The sequence below is a fragment of the Anomalospiza imberbis genome, chromosome 7 (genome assembly GCF_031753505.1).
Source record: "Anomalospiza imberbis isolate Cuckoo-Finch-1a 21T00152 chromosome 7, ASM3175350v1, whole genome shotgun sequence".
Taxonomy (NCBI): Eukaryota; Metazoa; Chordata; class Aves; order Passeriformes; family Viduidae; genus Anomalospiza; species Anomalospiza imberbis.
Window position 1 is genome coordinate 37,820,312 of NC_089687.1, and position 26,846 is coordinate 37,847,157.

General features: G+C 48.6%; 1 protein-coding gene across 1 annotated transcript; it reads right to left on the reverse strand.

Annotated features, from left to right (window-relative positions):
• On the reverse strand, window positions 1–26,846 carry TWIST2 (twist family bHLH transcription factor 2). The gene is made up of 2 exons (XM_068196722.1): window positions 26,000–26,846; window positions 1–786 (listed from the first exon to the last, which is right to left on the reverse strand). The coding sequence occupies exon 1, from the start codon at window positions 26,509–26,511 to the stop codon at window positions 26,029–26,031; it is 483 nt and encodes a 160-aa protein (XP_068052823.1). The 5' UTR covers window positions 26,512–26,846; the 3' UTR covers window positions 1–786; window positions 26,000–26,028.

Below are 26,846 nucleotides of genomic sequence, written 5' to 3' on the forward strand. Positions count from 1 at the left end.
GTAGCTGCATGACATCTTTATTTTTACTGGCAAGAGAAGCAGTATACACAGCGACATTGCAGTCTCTTAGCTCGTTAAAAATATCTCAATAAATAAAACAAATAAGCAACATATACACTGGAACAGAAAATGAAAACAAAAAAAAACTTTAAAAAAATAAAAAAAGGGGGAAGGGGATGAGCGGTAGCAAATCATGGAGCAATAAGGGAGAGGTGGCAGAGTGTGGAGGGCAGTCTGTAATCCAGGCTGTACTTGAAATAAATCATGCAGGGAGCTGGGGGCATAGTGGGCTTTTTTCCTTCTTTTCCTATTTTTGCTGAGAGCCTTGGTCCAGTTTTGCCATGACTGTACAAGAAATCAGGTGTGGAATTAAAAAAAAAAAAAAAAAAAAAAAGGAATACAGTTAAGGGAAAGTAAAACTCAAACCCAAAGATGCCTCATAAATGCATTCCTGAATTAAGATTGTTTCCAGAAAAAAAAATAAAAAATTAGCAATAAAACACCAAACGCACAGACAGACAGACACAAAATCCCAACAACAATGAACAACCAGGAATGTTTGCTTCTCCTCTCTTTGGTCAGTCGTTTTGGGGAGAGATGTTGCAAAGTCTCAGCCCCTTCTCTTTGGTGCTGTTTTGCTGCTCAGTCTAAAATGCTCTGCAAGAGTTCAGAGCGAGGGAGGTCAAGAGGGGTCTTTTGGACCAGTTTTCTTGAGGTTTTTTAGGTTTCAGAAGCTACAAACTTGGATATATCCCAATTCCACTTCAGTCGCAGACACTGGACAGTCTGGAGAAAAGGAAAAAAAAAGAAAAGAAAAGAGAAGAAAAATAAATACACCAAATGCAGGACATCTTTATGAGATAGGTTGTGTGGGAAGGGCTTTTTCCCTACAAATCCAGGCTGTGGCTCATCACAAGATGTTGAATCCTGCTCCTGGTTCCAGCAGCATGGGGTTAATCCAGGCACTGGGCAAGATCCAGTGTGCCAGGAGCAAGTGGAAGCACAATTCCTTAGGGTTTTGGATAGACAACCTAAATTCAGAGTCTGGTAATGTCACAGCCTGGTTTGCACTGGAATCTAACATGGTAAATCCATAGGCAGGAGCAATGTATCCATCAAAACATCACAGAATCCCAGAATGGTTTGGGTTGGAAAGGACATTAAAGCTCATCTCATTCCTCCCCCCTTCCATGGGCAGGGACAGCTTCCACTATCCCAGATTGCTCCAACCTGGCATGGAACACTTCCAGGAGCAGGGTAAATTCTGTGGGACAAACTCCATGACCCAGCAGTGCCCGTGGCATCCCCCATCCTGCTCAGGGCAGGGATGGCTTTGCAGGCAAGGTGCTGTTCCTGCCTTCAGCAAAGCCACCTCAGCTCAGATATCAAAAAGCAGATATAATTATTTCCTCCCACTGAGGAAAGCTTCTATTTAGCTGATTTCCTTTCCTTTCCCTCTCCAAGTTATTAATTATCTAATTACAACCACATTCTGCAGACCAGCTTGGGGACTTGTCAGGCTGCCCAGGACCACTTAGGAGAACTCCACCTCTCCCGGTGGTTTGGGGATGCCCATGTCTGACAGATGACAGGCTGACCCTTTCCTCATCCAGGGAGGGCTCCAGGAAAGGAAAATAAAATCCAGGCAGGAGAAAGATACCACAGAGCAATTTGCTGATTTTATTTTTTTTTTTTATTATTTTTTCCAGCTAGCAGAAGAAAGGGGTGGAGGATGGTCACACGAGGTTTTGCTGTGCCCTGCTCTTCACTTAATATGGCTGACACGAAAACGAGGTAAAACCAGATAAAAAGCTGTTCCAGTTCCAGGGATTTTTTAAAATCCCACCCAAGAGCAGAGAGCTCAGCACAAAGCTGCTCCCAAGGCAGAGCTGATGTCTTTAACTCTGGCTGAGACCCCCTGCTCTGGCTGCTGCTGCCCTGGGGCCTCTCCTTCCCACTGGTTCTTTCTGGTTTCCAGCTCCAGCTGGAGAACTGGGAATTCCACAGCAGCTCTAAAGGGCTGATTTTCCTCCCTGTTACGGTGAGGGGATGGTGATGGCCTGCCCTGCGGATCGTAGATTTTCCAGAGCTCTAGGATGGCTCCTTCCATCTCATGCTAGTTCCATGGAACTGGATTGGCTTTTTTGAGGTGCCTTTCGACCCAAACCGTGCTGTGATTCTGTGAAATCACACTCTGAAATCAGACTCTGAAATAGCACTCTGAAATTAGGCTCTGAAATCAGACTCTGAATCTAGCTTGTGATCCTCATGTCAGCAACCTGGTCCTGCTTGCTGCAGGGGGAAGGAAGGGCTGAGGAAGAGGGAAAATGCCCCAAAAACCTCTGTGAGCCACCCAAGCTGGCCTTGCACACTTCCAGGGATGGGAACTGCTTTCTCCTGGGATTTCTCGGGGATTTCCAAGCATTTCTCTTACCCTAACACAGAACCCAGCTGTGATGCCCTGCCACAGCGCAGCTTCCTCTGACTGCGGCCTTGCTGATCCATTTTTCCCTGTCTTTGAAGCATTTCCCAACCCCACCAGGAGCATTTCCCAGCCCAGCATGGATGTCACAGGAGCAGAGAGCTGCTGGCCTGATGGAAGGTGGCAGCAGGAGCACAACCCTGGTTGCAGGAAATTTCGCAATAAATCCCCCAGGCCTTTGCCCATATAGGATCGGAGTGGGTTTAGTTACAAAAGGATTGAAATAATTTCCATGTCCAAGAGTGCAGATGAAATGTGAAGTGCAGAACAGAAAAACTGTTGGAATTTGTTTGGGTTTATTTTTTTGGTTTTGGTGGGTTTTGCTGTTTTGTTTTGTTTTTTGTTTTTTTAAAGGTAGCTTTTCCAAGTTCTTTTAAAGTTGAAGGTGTTGAAAAAAGGCTCTGCCCCCAGGGCCTTTTTTGTTTTCTTGCCCTACATCCCAGGCACATTTTAGGATGAACGGGGAAGGAGAAATCCCATGTGGAGTTCATGGAATGCCAGAATGGTTTGGATTGGGAGGGATTGTAAAGCTCATCCTGTTCCATCCCTGCCATGGTCAGGGACGCCTTCCCCTGTCCCAGGTTGCTCCAAGCCCTATCCTTAACACCTCCAGGGATCCAGGGGCAGCCACAGCTCCTCTGGGCACCCTGTGCCAGGGCCTCACCACACTCAGAGTGAGGAATTTTGTTCCTCACTGAATCTCTCCTCTTTTTAGTGTAAAAAATTATTCTGGAATAGTCCCACGAGTAGCTTCAAGCAATGCTGGGTTACAGCACAAAAGGCAATGCTCCTGCTTTAGGAAATCACTAAAATCCCATTCCTGAGCTCAGGAGCCATCCTTCCTAGCTGGAATAACTCTTCTAAAAAGCCCTGTGGCACAGATCAATCAAAAGATCCATGGTCAGGTTTGGACCCTTGGCTTCCCAGCATCCGATGGGGTGTGATCCGCTCAAAAGCCTCCCAAAACTTTTTGCTGCTTGAGGTCAAAAATTTCCATGACCAGTGGTGATTCCTTTGTTGCCATTGTTTTTGTCTCGTGGGCAAATAAAAAACGGCCCAACTGTTTCAGGGTATGGGGAGAGTGGGAAACAGCTGTGCTCCAAAATTGCTGATGGCATCGCCATGACTGGGAGGATCCCTGCTGAACGGATGTTCCCAAATTATTTCATGGAGTTCTCAGCTGTCCCTGGAGCCCAAATCGATGGTAGCCACTTCACAGGGTGGTTTGGGCTGGATGGGACCTTAAAGCTCATCCCATTCCATGGGCAGGGACACCTTCCATCAGACCAGGTTGCTCAGAGCCCCATCCAATCTGGCCTTGCTTAAATTTAAAGAGCTCGAATTCATTTAAATTTAAGCTCGTTTAATTTAAATATAAACCTGTTTCAATTTAAGCCTGTCCTTGTTTAAATGTAAAACCATTTTGTAATTTGGGTGGTGCAGAAAAAAAAAAAATAAAAGCACCTTAAAACAGCAGAATTCCCTTGATTTTTAGGCTGTTTCCCACCACAAAAGGCTAAACCCAGAAGAAATCCCTTGATTTTTGGGGTGTTACCAGGAAAGGATAAACCCAGCAGAAATCTCTTGACTTCCACGTGCCAGGAAAGGACGGAGCCCTGGAAAAAGCAGCAGGGCCAGGCTGCAAGGCTTCAGAGGGGAGGAAGCGGCAAGAAAGGAATTCAGATAATTGTGTCCGTGCGAGGGGGTGGAGAGAGGGCCAAAATCAGATCGAATGCTGCGGGCAGGGACAGACTGAAACCAGATCCCCTGGCTCGGGCTGTGCTGCCTCTGCTGCTCTACCCTTATCAACCCTCCGCTCTTGAAGTCTCCCAGATGAAGGGAAAGCCACAATTATGTGCATCTTATAGCTGGGAAACTGTTTCAAAACACATCCCTGGCAGAAGCTCATTCCTGAGCCCCGGGGCCCCCCTCGGACCCTTCCTCAGCCAGGGAGAAGCCTCTCTCTGACTCGCCCCAGCCTTTGCAGAGCTTGGGGGATTTATCTTCTCATGGCTGGTTGGAGGTGAAGCATCCTCCCTGTATCCTGCAGCTCCCCAGTTTGTTGTCAGGAGCAGTTTGATGGGTGTGTGGCATGAGGAAATGGAGATTGGAGCCTTTTCTCCTCCCCCTGAGGCTGTTTCTCCCTCTCCAGACCCTCTCATGCATCCACTGCGTGGTTTGCTGACACCTCACTGTCCGGGGAGAACAGAGGACCCTAAAAAGATGATGCCACAAGAAGAAGCCAAGGGGAGAGCCCTGGTCCTTTCTGCCTGGGTCTGCTCCCAGCCACTGGAGCAGGATGGAGCACGGCCACAAGGTTAGGGACTGGACAGAGAGCTCCAGTTGTGAGTGCTCCTCTCACATATTGCCAGAAATTTCTCCATCATTTTGCTTTAAATATTTTTTTCCCCTCACACAGCTGCAGAAAGGGTTATTGGTGTCCACAGAATCCCAGAATGGTTTGGGTTGGAAGGGACCTTAAAGCCCATCTCATTTCACCCCCTGCCATGGGTAGTGACAGTTTCCACTATCCCAGGTTGCTCCAAGCCCAGTCCAACCTGGCCTTGAATGGAAAGAACCCTTCAAGAAGAAGAGAGGGATGCTCACCAAGGAGAGGAATTCAATGGCTTCTACCTGCGGACTCAACAACTTCCCATGGAAAAACTTGTCCTTTGTCCTCCTAGAAGGAGCCAATTCTTCAACATTTCAGGTCGTAGCCCAGCTAAAATCAGTCTTGTGGGCCTGTGCTCACCACAGGGAGAAGAAGGGAATGCTGACAAGTGAAGCATTTTGCTGCTGGGATGCTCAGATGTTCTCTGTTGGGTTCTGCCTCCCTGCAGCAAAATTTGGGCAGCCAGGAATGTTGGCCCCAAGGTGCTCTGTCCCTCCCTCACCAGAAAGTTAAAACAAATATAAAACCAGCTTTAAGCCAACATTTTAAAAAGCTTTATACAGAAAAGGCACATTTCCCCCAGCCCTGCACTCCTCCACAGGCCGAGCAGGGCTGGTGGCAGCTGGAGGAGGAGGAGGCAGGTTTGTGGGAGCCCCCTTTTTAAAACCTTGGCAGCACATCACTGGAATGGCAGCTCGGAATTGCCGAGGGGCGGAAGCCACTAATGAGCGGTGGGAGCAGGGAAAAGCAACGGAGCTGCCCCGGTGTCCGGGAGTTTGGGACAACCAGGAGCTGCATGTCTGCCCGGCCTCCTCGTGGGTGGCTCGGGGCAGCAAGCACTGAGGGACACCAGCAGCATCTCCTGAGCCACGGATGGGGGCAGAGAGGGGCAGGAGGTGGCTCCCACCAGCCCTTCTGGCTAGTGGAGCTCATCATCGCTTTCTTTGGCTCAAATCCACTCCCCCACACGAGCCACAGGAGAAAGGTGTAGAGCAAAGGGGGGGAAAGGCAGGGAATGAGGAGTTCTCCTAGTGCAGCTCCAGGGAAATACCCAGGGCTGCGGAGGAGAGCTTGCACAGACACAGATGTGTCCCTAAAAAGCGGCTCTGAGGCTCACACCAAGGGAGAGAGTAGCTACATCCCACCTTCCTCTGCCTCCTGGGTCCCACATCCTATGGCCCTCTCGGATCCAGGAAGGCTCCAGCTGCCAGAGCACCAGCAATTCTGGGCAGGCACTGCCTGAAATGCACATCCAAAACAGGGCCAAAGCAGCGGGAATGGCTGGAAATCAGGGAAGGAGGGTGGAGTTGTCACGGGTGGCCCATCCGCTTCTGCTGAGATGCTCACAATGACAGATCGCACCCTGCACAGACACAGCTCACAGTCCGAGGGAAAATTTAATTTAATTTAGGACAAAGCTGGCAGTCACTGGGACATGGTTGCCGGTTCCCCTCTGCCTCTGCAGGGACAAACACAAGTGAGATATGAACTGGGCTGTGAGAACACCCTCCTGCCTCCACCCCGTTTCAGGAGAGCAGATATTATTGGCCAAAGGGAAACCTTTCCTCCTCCCCCTCAGCACTCCTGCCAAAATAATACAAATTCTAGGAAAGACACCTTCTCTAAAAATAAACATATACATCTGTGGCTTTCTTCTTTTTCCAAGGGAACTCTGTCGGTCTGGCCTGCTCAGCCAGCAGCTCCTCTGCTCTCACAGTTTTCCTGTGTGCAGCTGCAGTTCCCAAACCCCAGCAGCAGCAGCATCCCTGTGGGAAGCTCCGGGATTTTCCTACCCCACAGATGAGACTTTTCCTACCTGTTTCCCCACTTTGCCTGTCCTTGCATACATTAAATATTTTGGCAGCAAGTCTGGCTGTACCTGTGGCTGAGCATAAGGAGGAGCAGCCTCAATTTTTTTTCATCAGTGCAACACAAAGGCTCTGTAGTAACCTCTACTCCTAGGAGTAAATCAGGGGAAGGATGACAACCATCCATTATGGCTGACTCAGCTGTGTGGATTAATGCCAGTGGAGTTAATAACAACAAAACCCCCCTGTTTTAAAAGCATCTAGGGTTTAAACTCCTTCTTTGAAATAAAATAATAATGGAAAAACAAACAAAAAAATTTGAGGCCACCCACTAAAAAGCAGAGACATAAAATCCATGGAATTCTGGGGGCTTCTGGGAACAATCCACGGGACAGGTACGACTGCCCCGGGAACTCGGGGTGCTTTTTCATGTCCCTGACAAATAGCAGCTGAGACACCTGCGGGCCAGATGTGCACAGCTGTACGTGTGCTGCTGCCCATCAATCCTCGGCTCCCACTCCGCTCCAGATGCTGGCCCTCACAAACACAGCTTGGAAGGCCGGGCTGGAGCGAGGGAGCTGCGAGCCCAGGCATTTTCCTCTTCTCAGGAGTCTCCTCCGCACGCAAAGCCCTCAGTGTCCCCTTGGCCTGCACGATGCAAATTTGGGGCAAAGACCCTCAGAGGAAATTTGGGGAGAGACACTGGCATCTCATAGCTGTGAATTTTTAATGCCCCTGCATGAGTGGCAGGGGTATTAAAAATTGCACCTAGTGGGGGAGGTACCACCCTGTCTGCGTTTAAGATGCAAAAACTCATCAACACCCGTCTTGGAATTGGTGTATTCTGGTGTTTATCCACAGTTTTGCCATCTCTCCATGGGCACACGTGTAAAGGGCTTTATCTTTTCCTGCAAAAAGTATGGCACTTGTGCCTACAACTCTGGGAAGCAAAACCTTGCCTGTCCTGAGTTAGCCTTGGAGATGATTGCTGAAAAAGATCCTTTTTCTTGGCATTTGGAGTAGGAATGAAGCTGTGTTTGCTTCTCAAAACTGCCAAAGAAAAGCTGGGGCAGCTTTCCTGAAGCATGAATGGATTTAATCCTGTTTTTACTCTTATGGATCCTTACATAGCACCACAAGAAGCCCTCAGTGGGAAGACGTCAGAAAGATTCCCCATCTCCTTGCCCGCTGTGCTCAATGCCCAGGTTTTGGGCTCCCATCCCAGGTGACATTCCCTGATGTCTGCAGGAGAAAGGATGCTACTCTGGCATCTTCCCCCCACTATAAGGCACACCCTGCAGGTCCCTGAATTCCTCAATCCCAATTCCCTGGCCCAATGTTTCCCACATGGCAGGTGCTGTTCCTTGTTCCTCGATAACCACCCGGGCTCTGAGCAATGGAGGTGATTCAGTCCCAGGACTTTGGGAAGGGATTGTGCCTGGCCAGGTCTCCATCTGGGATTAATCAGCATATCTTCCTTGAAGTCAAGGGGCCAAATTCTCACTTGGAATAAACCGGCTTAAACCTGCTGCAGTCAATAAAGGCCCTCTGATCTTTTTTTTATGGCAAGAATTGCTCAACTCTTTAAAATACCTGGGGTTAGAGGGTGCTGCCCTCGTGAAGAGGGAGTTATATTTTATATGGCAAACAATCCTGTCGGGGGAAGGAGTCCTTGGTATGGAGTGAGCCACTCTGGATTTTGTGGGGCTGGGGTGAGTCATTGGGACTGGTGGTTTTGGCACCCTGGGAATGGTGACAGTGACTTGGAATTTGAATAGGTGTGATAGGCCTGGCCTGCTCTGCTGCCTTATCTCCTCTTGCCCCGGGGCTCTTTCTCTCCCTTTTCCTTGGCCTGGCAGCTACATCAGCACCACACAAGCCTGGCAAAAGCCACCCTGAGTCCCACATCTCTTCTCAGTCCCACGTTTCTTCCAGCCTTTAATGCAAGTACCACACAGTATAGTTGTTTTCCTAAACTTTACAGCTGCTGCATTCCTTGCAGATGGCTTTGCCCATGCTTAGAATCACAGAATATCCCATTTAAACCAGATTTAAAACCCTTAAACCTTTGCTTCTTAAACCAAGCCCTCTGGATTTCAGCCCCAGCCCTTTAAGGGCTCTCTGCCCTGGTGTTTATAATCATCTCTACCCCTCTCTTTTCTCTTCCTCCTCCTCTCCTTGCCAGCCTCTTCTCAAGGGCTTCCCGGGGGTGCCCAACTCCTTGGGGTCTCTTGTGCAGGGCCGGGAGTTGGACTTGATGCAGGCAACAGCAAAGTGGCCGTGAATCTCCCTCAGGGCTGGTCAGGGTGGGGATATTTTATCTTTATTGCTGTGGGTTTGGATGCTGCCATCCTCCTCCTGTGGTCGGCGCATCCCCCTGGTCCCCGTCCAGGCTTTGAGCATCCATGAATCATTTTTCCAAGACTCCCAGGAGCAGCATCACTGCCTTGAGCCTGGAGTGGGGCTGGCCAGCTGCTTTATGGACTTCCCTGAAACTGCTCTGTGGGTCGTGCCAGGCAGACAAACCACGGTGAGCAGGACAGGGAGCCAGATCTTACTCACAACCTCTTCAGTTTTCAGCCTGGGTAGTGCCAGGAGCTACCCAACCCTGTGCTCTGCTCCAAAAGCCTCCCATCCCATAAATGAACACCTTGAGAGATTTAATTCCCGAAGCAATGACTGACTAATGAGTTCCAAATCTCATTTTATTCTGCTTGCTGTCTGTGCCGCTGCTCTGTGTTCCTTTCCTATCAATAAATTATCCCCTTCAGAGCTCCCGTGTCACCTTTTCATCGCACTTCTAGATTTTATGACTTCACAAGAGGTAAAACAAAGTTATCACTCCCTTGCTGCTGTTTTTCAAAGGGGAGCAAACAGTCTCGCTCCAGCAAGTTCAAATTTTCGGAGGAAGAAGCACGCAGAGATGGAACCTCTCTGCTCGAGGAGCAAACATATCGGCTGGTCTGTGTTTAGCAGAGGACGTAATCACATGTTTAATATTTCAGTGCGTGCTGCTCGCCCGCTGGCCGGGTGGGATTTAGCACATGCTCTGCTGACTCAGAGCAGCCCAGCCAGCGACTCCCAGGAACACGATCTGTGTGCAGCCCGCACTCAGCAGCCTAAGGGAAAAAAGCCCTGGAAAATCGGTTTCTACGGTCTTTTCCAGCCTGTCATGCTGCAAAAGGGCAGATGTGTGTTCTCCTGTCTGCAGTTGTCAGGTTTTTGGGGTTTGGGTGATTAAACGAACGGGTTAAGTGGACGAGTGAGTGCGGCTGACTCAGCTCGGCAGCAGCTGGCTGGCCTTGTTTAGGTTTGCCAGCTGCAAAAGCTGGACTTGTTTGAGCCTCGGCGAGTGACCCCTGCGAGGTTCCCGCTGGGATAATAACCTGTGGCACTGATGCAATCCCCACTCTGGGGGAGCAGGAGGAGCTCCCCGCAGCATCTGCTCCCAACAAAGGCTCTGTGCTAGAGCTTGGCAGTGCTGCTCCTCTCTGGGCTCCACGGCGAGCAGAGCTGAGCCAAGCTGGTGCTGCTGGGAGCCAGGGGCTTGCTCAGAAGTTGCTGATGGGCTCCTCTGCTCAGGTTTGCAGCTCAGGGAATCTCAAAATGGTTTGGATTGGGAAGGACCTTTACAAGTCGTCTGATCCGACACCTCCCTCTAGACTAGGTTTTTCCAAGCCCCATCCAAGCTGGCCTTGGATGTTTCCAGGGGTGATGGGAACCTCCGCTTGATGCTGAACAACTTTTCTCCTCTGTGCGACTGAGTTTTACACACGGTTTATATTTGCACTACAAGATGTTCAAGTTTCGAATTCTCCGGGTTAAACCAGCGTGTGATATTTGTGAAGGGAGGGAGGCTGGGTGTTACATTTGGTGACTGAAATGAGGGTTTAGATGCTTATTAGGAAATCATATTGAATGCAGGGAGATAACAGGGAAGCTTAGATCTGTCTCTGTCTAGAGAAATGTGTTCATGCTTCTGCACACAACACACAGATCATCTGTGATCCCAGATTCAGTTAAATATCTGGGTGTGGAAGATGTCTAGGGGGACTTAATTTAAGAACTTTTCATTCCTCTGTGTGCTTTTTACCTGGTAAAAATGCTTTGGTTTTCTTTTGAAATTTCTAGTTGCTGTTGTTACACAGGCACAGATGGGCCTCATCATACCACAAAATCACAGAATTATTTGGGCTGGAAGGGACCTTAAACCTCATCTTCTTCTACCCCCTGCCATGGGCAAGGACACTTTGCTATCCCAGGCTGCTCCAAGCCCATCCAGACTAGCCCTGGACACTTCCAGGGCTGGGGAAGATCTCTATCTGTATGTGCACTGCAGCTTTCACCTCTAATATAGCACTTCCCCAGCAGTAAATATCGGTGTGAATCTATGCACAGACATTCAGATTTAAGGCTCCCTAAAAGCAGCAGTAATTGAAATCAACACCAATAAATGAGATGATTTTCCCTGAAGCTGGCAGAAGAAATGCAAGTGCTGGGCCACGCTCCCCTCCTGGAAGTGCACGGATGCACCCGACAGGAAACCTAACCTGACATCCCACACGGTTTGGCTGAAAAAAGTGATCTCTGCCCTCTCCATACTTATTTATATTTTCAGTTGACTGCATAATCTGGCCCTCTAGAAAGTCCCTTCAGGAGGTCACGCAGCTGAAATAATAGTTAATGAATTTGTAAAAAAATTATTTCAGACTTATTAAATGCTTTCTTCCTTCCCTTCCAAGTGTTTGCAGGCTGTTCCCAAGCTATGTAGGGTTGGAATAAGGAGGCTGGCAGGACTGTGCCAGCTCCATACACTTCAGGAGAGCTGCTGGCATTGCTTTTCCTTCCAGAGATATCCTCATTCTGCTCCCATCTCCTCACTTGGCTGTTCAACCTCTGCTTTTGGGATGGCCTTAAGTCCAGAGGATGAGGCTCTTGGACTTCTCCAGTGTTGCACCATCCAAATGATTTCCATCTCTGCTCCATTAATAATGGATTGGTTTGGGTTGGAAGGGACCTTTGAGGGTGAAAAGACCTGAGTTTTTTCCTCCAGTGCCTGGTTACACAAGCCAGGCCCTGACTGCAGAAATTGGTGATTTCTGTCTGCTCTGAGGGGATCTGCTCTGCTTTTCCATGGATGCCAAGACCCTCCTGTGTGTATGGGCTGGGGACAAGGGGCTTAATTTTTGGGGACTCACTTCCTGGCTCCCTGATGAGATCCAGCCAAGTCATCTTGTTGGCTGAGCAAGGGAATGCCTGTGGGATTTTCCTTGCCGGGAAAAGGAGCTGAGACCAGACATGGAGACCAGCCTGGGACATGTGGGGACAGCTCTGAACCAACTTGTACATTCACTTGGACTTGAGCTGTGTATTCCAAACTTGACAATGCTGCTTCATCCTTACTTGTGTGTTAGGGATTTTAGTTTTCCAAGAGATCCAAAGAGTAATTAAATGATAAAGGCTGCCGGATAGAAGTTTAGGCTGGAATTCTCAAAAGGATCAAGAAAACTTGGTGTCTTTCAAAAACCTACCAGCTCTGGAGGGGCTCTAAATCTCTTTGGCTTCAGTCTGCCCATCATCAACCCCAACAGATTATTAACTTAATTAATCAGTTAATGTAGTCTTTTTAATAGGGTAAATTTCCAGCCTATGGGTTTTAGGTGGAAAAGCTTGAGCACATAATCTTTGAGTTCTAAACTAGAAAAAAAGAGCTTAAAATACATTTTCTGGAATCCTGTCTCAGTTCATGTCTGATTAGGGCTGGAAATTGCCTTGGAACAGGGAGAAACTGGAGGAAAATTACTCCAAGAGGTATTTGGGCCTGAATTATCCAGCAGCTCTACTCAGGCAGTTTTCCCTGCCCTGAGTTTTACATCTGTGTGCTGACCAGAACGGTGACTTTTATTTTTATTTAAAGCATCCCCATCCCTTCAAAAACCTCTGGTGGTTTGTGAACCACAGCTCTGCCGATTTAAATCATGCCTAAATATTTAAGGCGAGCCTGATTTATGCTGGAACTGCTGGCTCATCAGCTTTCCCTTTAATCAGTGGGGTTGTTGGGACTATCCAGCCCCCCTTGGTCACTTTGCAGGATCCTGCTCAAACCGGAGGCCTCGGGATGGCTCCAGCCCAAGTGACCTCCTCAGGATCCTGGTGCAGAATTCTCCTGGTGGTACCCTGAGATCAGCAGATGCTGGCCTTTCTCTCAACTCCCACTCAGTGCCTCAAATCCCAGGGAAAGCTCTCCTTCCGCTGCTACACCCTCTGCTTTGAAGACAAAAGATGATTCAACAAGATATTTGAAGTTGGGGCGGGGGGGGGGGGGGGGGTGTTGGATGGTTCAGCTGCCTTCCAAAACTCACAGGGCTTTCCAAAGCTAGAATTAGGACATTTCCAAAGCTGAAATCAGGACATTTCCATGCACAGCTTGCCCTCTCCAGAGCTGCCCTGGCACTGATGCATGGCAAGACCTGTAGCAAAGCTAATTCTCCTGTTTGCAATTCTTCTCCCAGTCCTTCCCCAGTTATGCGGCTGAGATGTCCTCTGCCTCCCAAAAGCCCCCAAAAAGCAGCCTGTGGATAAATGATTTGGGGTCGTGATGGATGTGATGAGCCTGTGCAACTCCAAGGAGCATCTGGTTGCACCGAGTGGGTGCCTGTGGAGCCAGAGTCCCGCTATTGGTTTGAGCTGTATTTTATTTTATTCATGGCACAGCCTGTCTCTGCTTGTTTGGGAAGTTATTCCGTGCCTTTGCTGCCTGGAGCAGATCCCAGAGAGCAGCACAGCCTGCTCTCTTCATTATCTGCCCCACTAATACCTCTTTTTTCTTCTTCCCCTCCCTCCTTAGGTCACTTGTTTTGGGTCACTTTATCCTCAGAGCTGAACCCACGGCAGGGTTTTCCAGCTTTGTTGCTTCTGTGACTCAGGAGGGATGTTTTGCTCTCATTTATTAGTTTTTCTGGACAGAATACAAGAGGTTAAACACTTCGGAGAAGCTTATTCTGTATTTACAGCCGAGGTAGGTTTCTAAATCAACAGTAGGTTATGTATTGGAGTGACTCACAGAGCTGCTTAACCTTTTTCCTTCCGTTTTTGTCCCTCTCCAAATCTGAGGCACAGCAACATCTGCAATTCAGATCTCTGAAATGAGAAGCTGTGAAAGAAATATAAAGGGCTGAATGTAAATCCAGCCTGGTGGCACGTGAATCCCTTCCCTCTGCTGGCAAGGTCCTGCCTGCTGGGGAGGGGCAAGATGGGCACTGCAAGAGTTAATAGCTGCTTTTTGGAGGGGAAACTGAGGCACCATCCACCAGCAAAAATTGCAGGGCAAGGTGATTTTAGGGCACGGTGGAGGTGAGCCCAGGGTAGGCTGGGGGTGCAAGGAGAGCAAAACCCACTGCTGCCATCCCATAAATGGTCCATGGTCACAAGAGAGGTGTCATCCTCTCAGCTAGCCCAGAGGCTCTGGTGGGAAGTGTCCCCACAAGGGGCACCAGCTGGAAAGAGCCCCAGCATCCCGTGGCACGTCTGCTGCCTTGCCAAAACCAGTGGGAAACAGGCTGGAGGCGACCAGAGAGATGGGAGTAAGCCAGGGGCTCCCGCCTCACCCATCACCTCTGCAATTTGCTGTGCTCCAATGTGTATGTGGGGTTATTGTTTGGTTTTATTTTTTGGGGTCTATTTAATGAGTATTTTGAATAAAACGAACATTATTGAGAGAGAAATAGAACTAGAAACAAGTTTTAAAAAACAACCTTACAAGTAAGACTAGATATTTTAGAGAAATTGTTAACTTCTGATTGTAATAGCATAAATTATAACATCTATATTGTCTTACCCTTCTCATGAGACTAAAAATAGAATAAAAGTTTTCAAAATGCATCTCAATTGCCCTATCTCTAAGTCAGAAAAGGGTATAATCCAACACTTCAAACCCCCTTTTTCCCAGTCTAGAGTTACAGACTCCCCTTGTTCCTAAGCAGCAGAGCAGGTCTGAGACATTTTCACTCCCAAATCACAACCAAACCCCTGCATTTCTCCTGCCCAGCAGCATTTAGCGACTCTCTTCTAAGGGATCCGTGGAATCTCTCAGATTTTGGGGTTTGTCCCTCTCCTCTCCCTGTCCCAGGATCTTCAGGAGGGTCCTGCCAGCTCTCCTGTGCAGTTTTTGGGGTCTCAGCCTGTGCTGAGGTGCTGCAGGAGCACCGTGGGCACAGCATCTCTCTGGGGTCCAGCTGCTTCTCATGCACCCCAATCTTCAGATTTTTAAGGAACCCAGTCCCTCAGGGAAGAGCAGATGCTTTCTGTGGGTATCAGCAGCTCTGGGGGATGCTTGTCCTGCAGGATTAGGGCTGGCCTGGGAGGTTTTGTTCCTGGTGTTTAGGCCACAAATTGCGTTGCCTGCTCTGTGTGGTTTTTCCCTCATGAAAAGCACTGCGCTGCCCAACCCTCTTGGAGTCATCTTAAAAAATTTGTGTTGTTTATTGATGTGGCTCTTGATAAGGGAATGGGGTAGACCTGTGCTTTTTGTGTTTGGAGCTAATTTAAAAACTCCTAGTATAGAGGAGGACATGGCAGGGTTAATCACATACTTAGGAAAACACAGCAGAGAAATGAGATTTAAAAAAAAAAAAAAATTTTTTTTCTATCAGAAAGGCAGCTGTGACTGCAAGGTGGAAGCATCTCTGGTGCCACACTCTGACCTTAAATTAAATAACCTGGGAGTCTGCTCCCCTCATGATCACTGACGTGGGATTCGCCCAGTGCAAAATTTGGTTCTTCCTTTTCTTGGGCAGTGAGACAGCTCCTGGCTGCTCCCAGATATTCCACGTGCTCCCCGTTAGACACACAGGAGATGTTCCCCTTGGATGCGACCCCAACGCCACCTGATTCTTTATTTACGGCAGTTTACCCTGCCCTCTAGTGCCAGCAGGTGCTGAGTCAGCAGCTCCTGTGGTTTTCCAGCTTTTCCTTCTCCCAGCCTGGGAATCTGCCGCTGCTGGGGCTGCCAGGGTGGGGAGAGATGAAGGAATGTGGCCAGAAATGTTTGTGCACCGCGGGGATGTGTGGGGAGCGGGTACCTCAGAGTGGCTTTGGAGCAAGCAGGGGTGCTTGGCAAGAGCTTTTGGAGATGTTTGCAAGGAAAACGAGCTTTGTGAGGGGAATGGGAATACACGTGGCAGGCTGTGCGCAGGGAGGCTTTGGGGGCCGGAGGTTGTTTCAGTGATGAGCTTCAAATGACATCTTCAAGCCTGGGAAGTGCTTGGAGATGTAGGGGATGGGGTAACACCTGGAGATAGATGTCTTGCTTTTCTCTTGAAGGAAAGGGGGGATAATTTTCTCTTTGAGAAGACGTCCGAGAGCCTTTTGTCCCCCTCTGTGCTGGGAGGGGAGGCTCCCCCAGCCACGGCCTGGGCTCCGCAGGCACACCAGTGCTTCCCAAATCCCCTCCAAGCCCACCACACCTCCCTCCCTCCTTCTGCTGTGACCCTCCTGCTGTTTGGGAGACCCCAGCAGAGCAAAGCTGTAGAATTCGGAGTGCAGTACCGCCTTTGGGGCCGGCTGCCCAGCCGGGTGTCCCTCCGGCCGGGACGGGCCTGCCGCAGCTTTTGCACAATTTCCTGGGTTATTTCAAGCTGTCGGGAAGGTCCAGCCGTGCTCGGGAGGGGCAGGCAGGGCTTTGGTACGCAAGCAAAAATGGAAAAACAGCCTCGGAGAAGTCTCCTCCTCCCTTGTCCCCTCATCTTGGATCCGAAACTGGGGAGAGGCAGGGGGAACACCAGAACAACACCCCGAGCCTGTGGGGTGACCCCTGGTTTTGCTGCGCTGACGCTGGCGGAGCTCTTAGGGTGGGTTTGTTTCTTTAAGGTGTCTCCCAGAGGGAGGATCAGCCAAATGCGATGTGGCAGCTCTGGTAACTCCTCTTGGCTTTCAGCACAGCCCTAGCTGATCACACAACTTGCTAGTGAAGAAGGTACAGCTGTCCAGGCCTTGGCAGGCATCCCCACCCTCCGCTCGCTGCCAAATCCTCGCTCGCTTTTTTATAAAAATTCTTCAGTTTCCTAAGAGAATGGAAATGGAGCCGTCTCATCTGCCTCCCAGCCCCATCCAATGCCTCCTGGACCTGCTGGAGCAAAGCCTGGTGTCCCTGCATCCCTCCGAAGTGCTGGGATGTTGGCAGCCGGGGAGAGGGAGAGCCCAAATTCCAGGGCTCCCGTCCTGCTCCGAGGAGCTGGGGGGGGATGACCAGGGTTAAGGGTTGGGGTCCCAGCAATTCCAGCGCAGGGCTGGAGCTGTGACTGGGGAGGTTGGCATTCCTAGCTCAGGCATTCCCAGCTCACCTGGACCCCTGGGAGAAGGGAACCAGCTGGAAGTGGGGGTAAAAGCAAGGGCGCCACCGCCACCGGCCAACAACTCTCCTGAGTTCTTCCCAGGTTGTGCCTCTTTGTCCCCGTTTGCACCTCAGTGGAGCAGCTCCAAGCACCCAGGTCCCAAATTATCCCAGCAGCTTTCCCCCTGAAAAGCTTTAAGCACTGATTCCTGGCCAGGGCTCCCTGTGACAGCTCCAGTAAACCTTCATCTCCTCCTCTCCCTCTTTCAGAAATGACCCAAACCCCCCTGGTTTTGGAATATTTTAGCCCCGAGTGTAATTTTAAGGATGTGCCTGAGCTGCAGAGAAGCTGCAAGGCAGCCTAAGCAGTGCAGTGGATGAGTAATTCAAGGCAAGCGGGGAGCCTATGGATTTCCTCTCCAGAAAGAGCTTTTGGATCTTCAAACAACACAAATGTGGCTGTAGCTGTGTGAGAAACCGTGCAGTAGCATTTCAGCAAAAGATTAAGGAAAAACAGCACTGGGGGACAAAAATACATTTCACAGCTGGGGAAATGATGGCATTAGGAAATAGCTCTGAACGTGCTCTAAACAAGAGGTTTATTTTCTGGAGGAGCAGGGGTGAGTGGGCAGATCGAAGAATTGTACTTGGGACTTGTGCATGTACCTCGGGCATTGCAGTGGGCATGAAAACCTTGCTAAATGCAGCAGAAAATGAGCTAGTGATGCATATGTGAGAACAATAAACCAGTATGAAAAAGGGGGAATAGATTTGCAAACTGTTGTATTTAAGGCCAGGAGTTTTTCTCTCTGATTCTGACATGATTATCCTGAAAAATCATACATTTCCATGAATTGATTCTGACATTATTAGCCCGAAAAATCTTACAATTCCAAGAACATGCACAGCTAAGGAATAGCTACAATTTTCAAAGCCATGTCTGTTTCCCTCGGCAACTTTAAAATATTTACCTTTTTCCACTCCTTGAGAGTGAAAGTATTGCCTGGTTTACAAAATAACAGCGCTTAGGAGGAAAACTTCCAGATTAACTCAGTCCCATTGAAAATCAGTGTGTTTTGGGCTCCCAATTCCATACCGTCAGCCCTCTGGGCACATGGCATTGCCCTGTGGAGAGCCTGGAATTGTGTTTTTGGTGGGACAGGGTCTTTTTGAGGTGCTTTCCGCTATCAACTTCCCTGGAATGAACAGGGAAAGCAGTGGTGGGCTATTCCTTTGCGCACATTATAACAAGAAATATTGATCATTAGGTTGTTTGATTGTAAAGTTTCCAAGGGAATCACTGGAAAGGGATCTCTGATCTCCCCTGTTCATTAGGTGCAAGCTGTTTAAAGCAGTTCAAAAGCCTGAACCTCTTCTCAGTCCCAAAACCCAAGTGCAAACTCATCACATCACGATGGAGACAAGAACACGGCCGCTCTGCCGCACTCCAGCTCCCTCCCAACAGCAAACATTTCAGCCCCACCTGGTATAAAATAGATTATTTAGTGCTGGGAGTCCCAGGGATCTCTTAAACAGCCCCTTTCGTGGTCAGGGATGAAAAAGCCCTTGTAAAATGTTGGGTTGTTCTGTGCACAAACTCCCACGGAGGTGGAAGGGAGCTTTGGGGACCGCGGGCCGTGCCTGGAGCGCCGCGCTGGCAATTACTGCAGCAAAAAGGGCTTGGTGCTATCAGAAATTTCCTGGGCTCATCAGGCAAAATAATAAAGCAAAATAAATCAAAATATGCAGAATAGTCATCTTATCCAGTGTGCAAAAGTACAAGTTAATATGCTGTGCGCAGAGCAATTTTAAAAAAAAAAATGGTGTTATCTCATCCGCCTGTTTTTATTATGTGGTTTTATGCCCTGGTTTCTCACTGGGAAATTTCCAAGGGGGCGATTCCCTGGTATTCCCAGAGGCACTGCCATGGGTGAAAATGCTCTGCTTCCATGCAGAAGCTCAGTTCCTGCCACCTATCCTATGCTCTGGAGCCCACTGATGGGCAAGCTCAGCTGTGTGTTTGGGGGAAGAAAGACTCAAACTCACAAGAACTGGCATAAAAGTGCCTGTGGGAGGAATTCTGGGGGGTTGTGGCCTGGAAATGGTGCTGGGCATCCGGGTGCGATGGGATACATATGAGAAGGACAGGGAGGCAGATCCTCAGCTGGGACAAATTGAAAACCTATTTTCCCCATCCCAACCCCTTTGATTAATGGGTTATTAATAAATTTCATTGCATCTCTGTCCTGGCCGTATTCAGAGTGCGATTTTTATGCTGCAGGGCAAGCATGGTCCTGACAGCAACCATGGGTGATGGTGCTGGGGTTTCTGGTGGGCTCAGATGGGTCTTGTGTGGGTGGATTAAACTATAAACTCCTTTCTTCCCTTAACAAGGTGGTTTATCTCCAGTTACCAGTGCCAGGTTATTTGCTGGGAAGCATCTCCCTGTTCACCTTCTTCCTGAATCCACAATTTTATTTGTTTTATTCCTCGCATTTCTGAGCTTCCCCTCCCAGACAGGAATTGTGCCTTAGGAGCCCCATCACACGGAGAAATCACACCGTGATGTACATAAAATTTGCCATAAGGGTCAGCCTGAAATGTGCATTTTTGTGTCTTTGGCAGGTTAATTTTGTTGAGGAGTTTGGTTTTGGGGACACTGGGTGTGGATTCCTCAGGGCCCCCCCCACCTCCAGCCACCCAAAATACTGTTTTTTCTATGAAAGCTTCTCCCTGGCTCCATCCCACCCTACTGAATTTTCCAAGCTGGATTAACTAATTATTTTTAATAGGAGGCTCAGCACAGCCGTGATTCCCTCATTTCAGCAGAGCAATTTGGTTTATTTACATTTAAGCACAAACATATGATTTTTAGAGGAGGCCTGAACAACTAAAACCGAGGGCATAATCAGATAAATGACTGCATGAGGATTTTTTTGTGGCTAAACTCACCCAAAACCCAATTCATGTGTTTTAAAGCATGTGTTTAGCAGGTCTAATATCTCTTAAGGAAATGCTTCTTGGGGGTGGCAGCTAACAATGCAAAACTATCTTAATAGGAATTCAATTAAAGCTAGGCCAGGCTTACTGGACCTTTTCCAGTAAATATATATCAAGCTGAACCTGTAGACATCTGTCTTTTCTCTCGCCCCCACCTCCTCCTTTTTCTGTTTTCCAAGCTGTGGTTGAAAGGTGGAGAGGAGATGGGAGGAAGAGGAGTGACTGTCGCTCACCACAGAGTGCAGGGCACAAGGATTATTTTCTGCTTTGGTGTCTGACCACTTTTGTAATCTGGGAGAGAGCAGATCTGCCTCAGTCCCACCCTTTGCCGAAGCACAGGTGTAAAAAAACCAAAAATTTGAAAATCCCAAATCGCGTAATTATAACAAAGAGAGGTTGGATCCAGGTGGATCCCAGGCGCTGGGCAGTGCCAGACCCTCTGGCCGCTACTTTGGGAATGAAGAATCCATGCTGCCTTTCCTGTGCTCGTTTTGGAGTATTAGATCAACAAACCTTTTCCGCCCAAAAGGCTCAGGCCACGGGGAGAGCCACCCGGAGAAGTCAGGGAACAAATCCGGAGAATTCAGGGATCTAATGGCCACTTTCAGCTTTCTGTTAATAGCAGGGCTTAGGAGTTGTTGTCGCTTATGTCCCGTTTTTATGGGAGTGGTAACCAATCCTTCCTGTCCCGTTTGCACCCTCCTCCTGCTAGGAACCTGTCTCCAAATTCCTGACGCTGCTTCCCTTGATGTGACAGAGAAAGACTGATATTTTTCCCCCATTCCCGAGCGAAAACCCACCTTACCGCTAAACACTGAAAACCTTGGGCTCTGGGATGTGACAGAGAAAGACTGATTTTTTTCCCCCATTCCCAAGCGAAAACCCACCTTACCGCTAAACACTGAAAACCCTGGGCTCTGGGTGGCAGATCACAAATGAAATTCAAAGAAGGATCCTCTATTTTAGTCCCCAAACCCTCGCTCTAAGGCGGGGAGGAGAAGCACATCCCGAAGAGCTCCCAGAGCCCTGATTCCCACGTCTCTGCTGCACAACTGGCAGGAGAAGGACAAGGATGTCGGGGTTGGGGGGACTGGCTGGGCCTGGTGTGGAAGTGGTTAGAGGGATGGGTCTGAGGGCAAGGGCTGCCTTGCCTTGATTTATGGGCTGGCTGAGTTAATTTGCTCTTTGTGTGTGATTAGTTGTTGTTGCTGAGTGGTCATCGTCCACAACTACAAATCTAATTAATGCCAGGATCCCAAGTTTTGTTTTGGTGTTCTGTTGTTTGGGGTTTTTTTGTTTTTTGTTTTTGCTTTTTTTTTTTTTTTTTTTAATCCTTGGCAAATATTTCTACTGTTTTAATTCTTGACAACTGATCATGAATTAGTATGAGTCTGCTAATATCCAGCTGGATGGTTTCTTGGTTTTCATCACTTCCAACTTTGCCTGAAGAGAGGAATCAGGAGCTCCGAGCAGCCACTGAGGTGTCTGGTGGGATCAGCAGCTTGCAAGGAGCAATCTGCTTTTCCTCCTCCCTTCCCAATTTTCTGCAAAACCTGGGAAGAGGGGTGAAAAAGCTCCCTGAAATACCTGCTTTCCCCAGCCAGCTGCAATTCCCTGACGGCATTTCCAGCTCGCTCTGTGTTTCGGGGCTCTGGTGCCGTCCCTTTCCATGTTCGTGGCCTCATCAAACCCTTCCTGTAGCTCTCTCCAGCAAGACATAAATTCTGGAGGTTTTGGGCTCGGAGATTTCAAAGTCGTGCCGAAGCACATGGAAATGATTCTGAGGGCTACGGCTATAAAAATAATTATATTGCCGGGGGAAAGAGTGACATGAAATGTCCCCAAAAGAGATCTCAGCGGTGGTTACAGGTTCTGTCCCAGCTCTGTAAGAGCCCGCTGTGATCTCCAGGGCTCATTTATCACTGCTACCTATAACTGCAGGAAATATGCCCCCAAAAAGCACTGTAGGAAGGAATGTGAGGGGAGGTTGCTCAGGAGAAGCGTTTCAATCTCTCCCTTTGTTTTAATGAGGATGCTTTGAAAATAAGGGCTGCTCTGCAGAGCTGAGCGGTGTGAGGATGACTAATTTGGAGACAAATTAGGTCTACTTAGCCGAAATGTCTGCCTCGATTGTTCCCTTAATGACCCTTCAACGCGCATCTCTCCCGATAGGAGTTTCACCGCAGCTCTGCCTCCAGCAGATTGAATAATAACATGTTTTTACCACTTTTCTAAGCGTTCCTTCGGACCCAATCCAGCATTTCCCCTCCGCCATGCGTGTCTCCAGCTTTTTCTGATGGATAATTCATTTATTTGCGTCTAGCCCCTGGCAGATTTGTCTCTTTGCATGTCTCCTACTCCGGAGCATTTCCCTTGCACCCTCTTTTTCAAAGATCCCTGAGCCTGAGCGGTTTTTGGCTGACTGCAGCGTGTTTGGTGTCTGCTGGGCAACAGATTTATCCTTTCCCAAGGAAAGACACGAACGTAAACAGAGGATCCAAAATGCATTTTGCTGGGCTTTTTAAATGCACTGAGATGAAACCCCCACCCCTCCCTGCCGCTACAAGGCTATTAATGTAAATACCAAACTTTACAATCCTTCCTGTCAAGGAAACTTATTTACATTTTTTGAAGGATGCGTATAAAAAAATGGGGCTTTTGGGACAAAAAAGGGCTTCGTTCCAGTGTCACTACACCCCCAGTTAACTGTGCTGCTCTCAGACACTATAGAATTAGGTTTTGTTCCCAGGGCCAGCAGAGATAACATCTGTTTGCTTCTTTAAGGAGAAAATGAAATAGGATGCTGGTGTTTTATACTGGAAACAGCCCTGCAAGTCTGAAGGGGCGATGGGATGAGGGCTCTGGATTGAACACACGCGCTAAACGTGGCTTCTCCAGCATGGAAAAGGTGGGAAAAGCAGTTCCCAGCAACAGTGCCAGCCCAGGGGAGGCAAAGGGCTCATCCCCAGTGAGTGGGAAGGAGCAGCAGACTGGTCTTACTGGTGCGGGGCTCAGGGCTGTGCTGCTGTGCTGCTGGTCCTGCCATCCCGGCTGGACAGGTTCTTTCCCGACTAAGAGGAATATCAGGAAATATACTTTTTTCCCTGATTTGTTCTTTTCAGTTGGAAATGTTGGCCTGTGGAACATTTTGAGAGCAAAAGGGAAAGGTGGCTGCAAGGGGAAGGTGAGGAGGGGGAGATTTTGGGGGGAAGGAAGGCTTGGCTAAAACATCCCACTGCAGTCCTAGAGGTGCAAAATCTGTGCCTGTTTCTCCTGCAGCTCCCAGAGTCAGTTGTCTGGAATTCCATGGAACAGAACAGGAAAAGCTCTCGTGGCCAGGGGAGCGAGCAGCAGTGACCTGCTGACGTTCGCAGGGGCCAGGTGGCATTTTCCCAGTTCCCAAGGCTCTGATTTTCTAATCAAACAGCTCCTCTGATTTTTGTTTTGCTTGCAGCCAGAGGAGAATGAGCCTCCCTCCAAAGAGAAAATCCTTTCTTGCTTCTGTCTCCCCAAAACTTCAGGAAAAGGGAGGATGGCAGGCCAGCCTGAGTGGCGCTCACCCCATGTTTGCAGTTCTTACTCCCAAGGAAAGGCAAGGAAAGGAAACTCCCAAACCCACACAGCAATTTCTTATGGATTTTTTGTCCATTGAGGTAGCCCAGGCTGCTCCCCTCTAACCCATAAAAAGTCCCACCACCCAACTAAACTTGCCTGTTTTGAAGGGTTTCTTGAGGACTTCGTTGTAGTTTTATTTTTTATTTTCTGGCAGCCATAATTTCTGTCGCCATAAACGATAGAATTTGACACCGCACCGCACCAGGCCATTTGTCAACAACCTTTTCAACAGTCCAACCACACGCGTGTTCCTGCACAGCACAGGCACAAGGAATGGGGGAAAGTTTGGGATCTTCCTCTGCAAGAGCCATCTCAGAGCACTGGGTTGGAGGTTGGGTTACGGTGAAGGAGCCGAATTCCTATTTATTCCAAATCAAACCAAAATGTGCCAGGGTTTGGTTCTGCATTGTGATTTTTCCATTATATCCATACATTTTTTGGGGGATAGGGACAATCTGAGCATTACCTATAAAGCCTGCCTCATCAGAGCAATGTGGGGTATAAAACACGGTTTAAAAAAGGCAGGTTTTGCCCCGTGTGCTAGGAGGTTTGTGTATTAGATAACAAATTTTCAACCATCCTTGGCTAATGGCAACACATCATTTGTGAAACAACAGAATCAATGCATTGTTCCAGCCCAGCACTTTCCTATTCAGCCAATCTAAACTGCTGAAGAAATATGTGTTCGGGACATTTTACATCTGGTTTTGACAAGAAGCCTGGGTTTTTGTGTGGGGTTTTTTTTTTTTTTTAATCTGTTTGCTGTAGTTTTTTAGCCAGATTAGCATGGGAAAAGGCTCTCTGTTTTATAAATGGAGGGTTTTGCTTTTGAAAAACCCACTCAGTTTTGGATTTTTGCAGTTGAAATTGAAGCACGACGTGCAAAATGTAAGAACGCCAGCAAAGGCCATAAACCCCACAACAACAGTGTTACCTATTTAAATAAAGCTAAACAACAGGCAGCTCGTGAAATGGGTAGAATAACCAATTTTGAGACGTTTTTCATATTTTGGGGAATCACTAGAAGAGCTTAATTCCAGCACCAAAGTGCAAATTCCAAATCATTTCAGGATGCAAGTGAAACATTTACACCTAAAATGGTTTTAAGTCTGTTTTACACCACTAGTAAGTCCTGGTTTCACCTTCTTTAGCTTTTTGAACTGAGGCACTGCAGTTGCATCAAGGTTTTGCCTGGTTCTGTATATTATTTATTCAAAGGGGCTGTTCATTGCTGACCGAACAAAGATGGATTTGCCTCTTTAAACAAGCCCAGCCAATGGGCTGGGATAAAATTTCCTTTTCAGCTCTGCACATGATGAAATGATTTCATTTTTACATCATAAGGGTGGCGGGGAAAAATGTCCCTTCAGAGTGTTTGCTTGGTGAAATTGGTTTTTGGGCTCTGTTTTATGTAGGGAGCCCCAGACATTGCCGGCCAGACCCAAACTCCAGCTGACACTACGCAGAGCTGCTCTGCTTAATTAGCTGGAGATGAGGGTGTTATTAAAAGGCTTTTTTCCCCTCTCCTTTCTCACTGTTTATTCCTCCCTCCCTGAATATTACAAAGGCAGCTGAAGAGGAAGTAGTTTTCTGCTAATGGAAAGTGACAAGGAAGGGTTTGGTGAGGAGAGTAAATAAGAAACTGCGCCTAATGCCAGCCGCTGCTTTACCGTCACTTTGGGGAAGGGAAACTGGACAAACCCAAAAATTTAGCAGAGTTTCTGCTATGTCTGTTTGCTTTTTGCTGTGTGAGGGGGAAAGGGCACAGCCCGGGACTGCAGCCGACATCTGCTGCTTGTTTCTTTTAAGAGAAACACAACCTGGGGCGAACCCGTCGCCAAGCCCTGCGTGGGTCCTGCTGACCCCCGGACCCCCAGCTGGCAGAGGATGTGGCCACCATGGAGCTCAGCACTGGGGTTTTTAGGGTGCAGACACCCATGGAGTGGGGTAGCAGCTGTTTTGGATCCCCTTGTCAGCCTGTTGTGGCCATCACCTTTTCCTCACTGAGCCCTTCTCTGAAGCAGCGCTTTCTGGCAAATCTCACGCGGTGACGGTTTCCCCTCTGTCCCTCATCATCCAGCTCTCAACACCATCCCCCTCTTACTCCCCATTCCCACAGAGCAGAAGCATGCTGATCATTATTTCCCTCCCCCATGCCCCAAAATTTTGGAGATATCTCATTTTTTGCCTTCTTGGAAGCCCCATTTATTTGAATTTCCTCCAGCGTGGGGGGAGCGGGAGGAACTGGACGTGCCTATGCTGCCCTCCAGGTCGGCAACCCCAAACCCATCAGCATCCCCAGCATTCCACAAAGGGCAAAGGGAAGGAAACAGACCAGAGCATCATCCAGGAGAAGAAAAACGGGTACCTACCCCTTGGGCTGGCCCGGCCAGGGCGGTGGCTAGTGGGAGGCTGACATGGACCACGCTCCCTCCATCCTCCACACGGAGAAGGCATAACTGAGCCTCTCGTGAGCCACGTAACTGCAGCTCGTCATCTTACTGTCCATCTCGTCGCTCTGTAGCACCTGGTAGAGGAAGTCTATGTACCGCGCTGCCAGCTTGAGCGTCTGGATTTTACTCAGTTTGTCAGAGGGCAGCGTGGGGATGATTTTCCTCAGGGCAGCAAAAGCTTCGTTGAGCGACTGAGTCCTCTGCCTCTCTCTGACGTTGGCCAGGATCCTCTGGCTCTGCAGTTCTTCGTAAGATTGGGAGCTGGGACTGGACTTTTTCCCCCTCTTCCCTGGGTTGGGGCTGCCATCTTCGCTGGACTTCTTACTGTATCTTCTCTTCCTGCCAAATCTCTTTGGCTGCCTTTCCAGCTCCTCTTCACTGGTCCCCAAGCTATCCACAGGGGAAACAGGAGAACTGGAGCTTTCTTCCATGCTTTCTGCAAGAAGGGGAGGGGAAGAGCCTTTCCCCCCCTCCTTATGTTATGTGAGTGTGTGTGTGTCTTAAATGTGCTTTAAATTCCTGAGACAGATCCTTTGGAAAAACAGGAGGACTCTTTTTTTTCTTTTTTTTTCCTTTTTTTTTTTTTTTTTTGCTGACCAAACGTTTTCCAGGTTGCTTGAAGGGCTCTTATTTCAAGGACCGAGGTTGTGTAAAAAAATTGAGGTCTTGGAGAGAGGAAGTTATTCTAACTTTTTGGAAACTTTAGCTGAGCTCAGTTGCTAAATAGTTGTCAGAAGTGAGGGAGGTGCGGGGCTCCCTCCTGATT

Excerpts from the sequence above, each read along its gene's own strand:
- TWIST2 (XM_068196722.1), bottom strand. The coding sequence starts at position 26,511 with ATGGAAGAAAGCTCCAGTTCTCCTGTTTCCCCTGTGGATAGCTTGGGG.